Source organism: Myotis daubentonii, chromosome 1 (genome assembly GCF_963259705.1).
Source record: "Myotis daubentonii chromosome 1, mMyoDau2.1, whole genome shotgun sequence".
In the NCBI taxonomy this organism is placed as follows: Eukaryota; Metazoa; Chordata; class Mammalia; order Chiroptera; family Vespertilionidae; genus Myotis; species Myotis daubentonii.
The window spans coordinates 204,034,308-204,040,307 of NC_081840.1; the positions used below are offsets into that span (position 1 = coordinate 204,034,308).

General features: G+C 39.9%; 1 protein-coding gene across 5 annotated transcripts in view; it reads right to left on the reverse strand.

Moving 5' to 3' along the window:
• Positions 1 to 5,406, reverse strand: part of ATP10D (ATPase phospholipid transporting 10D (putative)) — a 78,411-nt gene extending 73,005 nt beyond the window's left edge. For 3 of the 5 annotated variants that reach the window (XM_059671860.1, XM_059671886.1, XM_059671892.1), the window contains exon 1: positions 5,169 to 5,406. In XM_059671860.1, the coding sequence (XP_059527843.1) occupies positions 5,169 to 5,189 (21 nt within the window). In that variant the 5' untranslated portion in view covers positions 5,190 to 5,406. Of the gene's footprint in view, positions 1 to 5,162 lie in introns of all 5 variants that reach the window. The other 2 variants (XM_059671866.1, XM_059671875.1) reach the window with 2 other exon arrangements.
• Between the last annotated feature and the right edge of the window lie 594 nt (positions 5,407 to 6,000).

Consider the following 6,000-nt stretch of genomic DNA (forward strand, 5'->3'; position numbering starts at 1 on the left):
TGACTAGAATAAGTTGTATCTGGTGGTTTCCCTTATAAATCAAATGTTCTCACCAGCAAATATAATTCAGAAACAATGACACCTGACATGAAATTACATACAAGAGATGGTGGAAGCGTTGTGAAAGAGGGGAAAGGTAATATCGTCTATGTTCTCTTCATTCTAGGACAAAACTAAAATATATTTATTGTAGACATTTTAGAAACTACAGATTAATATCATGAGAAAATAGAAATCATATATAATCCCACCACCAATGTTAATAAGTACTATTAATATTATGTTTTTATTGATTTCAGAGAGAGGAAGGGAGAGGGAAAGAAAGATCAATGCCAGAGAAACATCAAACAGCTGCCTCCTGCACGCCACCTACTGGAGATCAAGCCTGCAACCCAGGCATGCGCCCTGATGGGGAATGGAACCATGCCCTCCTGGTTGGTTCATAGGTCGACACTCAACCAACTGAGCCATACCAGCTGGGCAATCATGGGAATATTTTTCAAAGATAGGACATCATTTTGTAACTTAGTGTTTTCATTCCTCATATCATGAACATTTTTTCCATGTTATTAGTCTTCCCAACAACCTCACACATTTTGAATTGTTTTCCATGTTTGTAAATGTGATGTGTGAAAATATGGTAACATATTTTTATGCTGAATATTCTCCAATTATTGGGAAATGAACATCTTTCTTCCCGAAACCTTAGAAAAGTCAAAATTGTTTTTCCTTTGTGAAATGCCCATTTAAGTCCGTTTTTCACTAGGGATCATTTTCCATAGAGGTGTTGATCAATCTCTCACTGCTTTTAATATCTTTTGTAAAAGGCATACTGGTGTATAAAATACAGAGCTTAGAGTTGGTCTTTTAATTTTAGTTATAGTATTCTTGGTGATATTTTTCAAAATGGCATTTTTATGATTATAAAAATAATAGTTGCTGTAGAAGATCTGGACATATCAGAAAAAGATTGAAAAATAAAAAGCTATAACTTTACTACCTAGAAATCCAAATTTTTTTGTACATGATATATCTGTCCATTATATGCAAATGGGAAGTACAACAGTGTTGTTCAACATTTATTAATGTAGGACAATGCCTGATATGTAGTACGAGCTTAATAAATATTTATTGAGCAAATGCTATTTTATATGTATTTATATTTCAAAATTATATGCTATACATTCAGGATTATATAGTATTAAATCTTACCTTTTTCACTCAATACATTGCAAAAATCTTTCTAAATCACAAAATTTTAAAAAATATTTTGGAAACTAAATTTTATCAACATAGAGATATACTAGTAGTGCATTAAATTATTTTAAAAGCTTGCTATTGTGGAATTAATTTTATTTTAAATATTTTTCCATATCACAGATAACACTGTAATAAACATATATATAAATCTTCATATGGAATTCAGATGGCTTCCTTAGGATATATTCCTATATCAAGGATTATGAGTTTTAGTGCAGAGTTCCATATTATTACCTCAAATAACTGAATGAATACACTCTTCACTGAGCATCATAAAATAAGATTCCATTAAGGGTACAATTCTTATGAAACTAGGACCACTTCTTACTCCAATAGCGATACTGGTTTTGTGACAAGTGTTGTTTCTATGATTAAGACAATTTCTGAAATTAAATACACTCATTGAAGATAACAGGAAGGGAACAGTGTTTTCAAGAGAGTACGCTCACAACAAGCCTCTTCTAAGTGTAAAGAAAGCTGCTCAGCTGCTGTAACTATTGACCAGTAATGATGACAGCATCCACCACACACATAATTGTTCTAAGACTTGGTAAATCAAGTCTCCTTGTTTCAAGCATTGACAAGCTATTAAATTTATCTTCACCAATGCTTTGAGTTTTAAGAATCCCTAAGTGATCTTGCTTGTAGCGCTTTGATTTTCCTTCATTAAAAAAAAAATACTTCCAACTAGATCAGACAATAAGACATCTAATGAAGACTTGAATATGTGCTCACTTTTTACCTCTTAATTTTTAAAATTGATTCTTAAAAGTACATTTGTCTAACAAGGAGTCATCTCTGTTCTATAATAAATTGTCATCAAATTCTGAGCGTTTCCTTCATTTTACTGACATCAAAATAAGTGATATCCTATTCATTTTCTACTTAGTTACCAAGTAATTGCATTCAAAGGTATTCAGTTCTTGCTGTGCAAAGGTCAAACATTCTTGACGTCCATCCTGTTTTAGACTGCCTAGATTCCCCATCCTTTTCATACAATTTACCAAATGTTAAAGTAGCAGTTGCGATATTATTTTTTTAAACTCCCTAAAACTTTTGAATGTTGTTGCTTTCCATTACATGCAGGGATCCTGGGCTTTTTAAAATTTGCATCCCACAACTCATTTTTATAAAAGACCCACATTAGTACCTGCTTTCGCTAACCAAAAGAAATCCGAAGAAGATTTTCATTTTTACGAAAAAAAGGCAAAAAGTGAAAATAGTGTTCAGCATGTGTTGGCAGCAATCATTATAGAGGCAGCAGCATGCCCTGCAGCGAGAGTGGCCGGGGCCAAACCCCCTCCCAGGCAACTACATTCGGCATCTCAGCATCAAGCTGCCAGAGCTGTGAACTGTGTCTGTGAACACCTGTGCTATATCTCGGTTTATTTTGCACATCTATTAGCAATATGTGTCCTAAGGTATCGGAAAAGCCTGAATGCTCATAAGGGTGTTACGTTGAGTGTAAAACTGAACATAATTAAGAGTATTTGGTATGAGTTGGTAGGTTATTATTTTTTTTTTTTTGAGTCTGGGAACACTCAAATTTTTCCCATATAAATTAATGTCAACTGCTTCTTCGCTTTATGCCATTTTGGTTTATGATAAGTTTTCGTAGGAATGCTCTACATTCGAGTAGTGGGGGAAACCACTACAGTGTTGACCCAAATAAAGAAGCCAGCTCAAAATTGTCAAAAAAAGATAAAGAAAAAAGAAAGAGAGGTGAGTTCAATGAGGAATAGCAGAAAAATTACAATTTGGAACACACATACTGTGGCAAGCTACAGGCAAGTCCACGGAGGATTTGGGGTAGGCTGCTTCATGGGCAGGGAACAGGAAGTGGGGAGAGTTTAGAGTCTGTTAAAATGAAATCAAACAGAGACCAGCTTTGGAAATCCCTCAAGCAGACAAAACCAATCCAGTCACACATATAAAGCTCAATTTAGACCAATTTGGTGAGACCAGCTCGGCCTGGGTTGGTCTTGTTCACATTTCTGGAAACAGAGGTTTATAAGCCTACGGTTTATGAGAACTGTCAAGGTTGATATAAGGCTACCTGATTAACACCCGAATATTTAAGAAAATGCCACATGATCAGTTTCCTGTAAACCAGGCATTTATAGAAAATCATCTATCAGTCCTTTAGTTTTGTTTTTCTGGGGGCACATGCCTGAGACTGTCCACTCTATATCCTCTAGTTCACTTTAGATTGAAATTCTTTCACACAGTATGATCTCATTTTGATAAAAACAAATTATCCTCACGCAGGTATGTAATATGTATTTGTAATGAGAACAGGAAAGAGTCCAGAAAGATAAGACATTACTTTTTACAGTAGATTGTTGTGGGAGTTCACACTGGAGCAGTGAGTGAGTTTAATCTGTTGCAATGATTATGTGTTACATGTTTGCTCTTAAAAAGCCAACAAAGGGCCGGCCAGAGGGGCTCAATGGTTAAGTGTCAATCCTTGAACCAGGAGGTCACAGGTGGATTCCCTGACAGGTTACATGCCGGGGTTGTTGGCTCAATCCCCAGTGGGGGGCATGCAGGAGGCAGCTGATCAATGATTCTCTCACATCACTGATGTTTCTCTCTCTCCCTCTCCCTTCCTCTCTGAAATAAAAAATTTATACGTTATATATATATATATATATATATATATATATATATATATATATATACTAAGCCAACAAAGATTTTTTAAATATATTTTTATTGATTTCAGAAAAGAAAAGAGAGGGAGAGAGAGATGGAAACATCAATGATGTGAGAGAATCATCGAAAGCCCCCCACTGGGGACCAAGCCCACAACCCCGGCATGTGCCCTTGACAGGAATCGAACTTGGGACCCTTCAGTCTGCAGGCCAACACTATCCACTCAGCCAAACTGGCTAGGGCAAAGATTTTTTTAAATGATGTTATCTTCACAGAAATGTGACCTAGCCCAAGTTAAAAATAATTATCTACTCTGGAGTTACTTTTCGGATACAGAATATAATACATGTTGGTGGATAAGGAGCCAATCCTTGTGGGTCCATCTTTCAAGGTTGATTTTAGTCAAAGGCTTGCTCTCAGACTATAGGGTTGTTTTTTCTCCTTGCAAAGAACTAGGTGAAAAGAAGCAAGAAGAAACTTAGCTCTCATTTAGATAACCTTCTAAATGCCTGTGTTAACATGCCCTGATGAGTAAGACTAGTTTGAATGCATCCCTTCTAAAGGCACAGGGAGGTTAACCCTCCACACTGGAGTGTGTCACTAACCAACCAGCCAGCTGTCTCACTGCTGCGCACAGTCGAGTGTGACTATGTGTTTTATAATGTCAAACGAAGGATGCCCCAAACAACTATTAAGTTCTGCAAAGTTAGTGCTGGCTGGGAAGAGCACCAACTTTTTTCTGCAGCTCTCCCTTGAAAACTACTTCTGGGCAAGCTCCAAAACAAACACCGTTTTCCCCCTTAAGGAATCGACCCGGGGATTTTCCAACCCCCCATCCTCTTCATTACCTCTGAGGCTGAGCCAACATTGCCTTAAACGCCTGCATTTCAAAATGAGATGACAAAGGTAGGTGTGTAAGTGTGTGGGGGGCACGCAAGCATAATTTGCCTTTCCACAAAACCCAGCATTCAGAAAAGATAAAATAATTCCTCTTTAGAAATCAAGGGACTGAAAATGGTGTGTTTTTTCTTTTTAAAAATACACACACACACACACACAAAACAAAAACACAAAAAACAGTTCGACAGCCCTAACGTCTAGTTTTGAGGCAGTTCATCAAACCTGAACACAATCACGGGGGGAGCGGGAGAGCAGGAGGGGAAGAGAGAGACAGAGAAGAAAGAGAGAAGGGAAGACGGTGGGTGATGAAACTGAAGGCAGGGAGCCGCCAAGGGGTTCGCTCTCACCCTTACCGAGTCCTCCCCGGCACACATCACAGCGCGACGATCCCGAGTCCCAAGAAGCTAGAGAGGAGCCAGGCACAGATCCGGAGAGCGGAGACGGGTGGTGCTTCCACGCCAGCCATCTGCCTCGGGGATTAAAAAAATAAAGTAAAAATAATCACTTCGCAGACAGCTCCCAACCTCAGCTGCGGGAGCTGGAGCCCCGCCGGCAGACCGGCCGCCTCCTCTTCCCCTTCCCCGTCCCGCCCCCGCCGGCTCGGGAGCCGCCGGGCCCCAGCCAATCGCCCGCCGCCCGTGACGCCGGGGGCGGGTCTGCAGCTGGCCGCCGGGGCTCCAGGTGTGGGAGAGCCGCCGGGCCCCAGCCAATCGCCCGCCGCCCGCCGCCCGTGACGCCGGGGCTCCAGGAGCGGGACGAGCCGCCGGTTTCCCAGCAGAAGCCCCGGCGGCCCCGGCCTCCCCTCACAGTACAGCTGGGCTGCGGTTGACGGTCGGGCTCATTCTTGTTTGGCTGAAACCCTGTGTAACCAGTCACCCATTGACCAAGGCTTGCAACGCGTGGCAATTATCTTTTGGAGCGTAAGGGAATAAAATCTAAACATTGAATGCTATTGTTTTAGAACTAGAAAAGAAACTGGGAAAAATAGCTCAGTTCTGATTTAGTCTTTTTTTTTTCTCACTCCCTGATATTGATTCCCTCCCTCATTAAATAGAATGTGGCTTTATCCACTCACCTGCCAGACTCCGTTAGCTTAAAACTCACACCTTCAAAAAAAAAAAAAAAAAAGTTGGTTTTTTGTTGTTGTTGTTTTTACTCCTAACAACCTGCCTGGTCTCTCAAAAC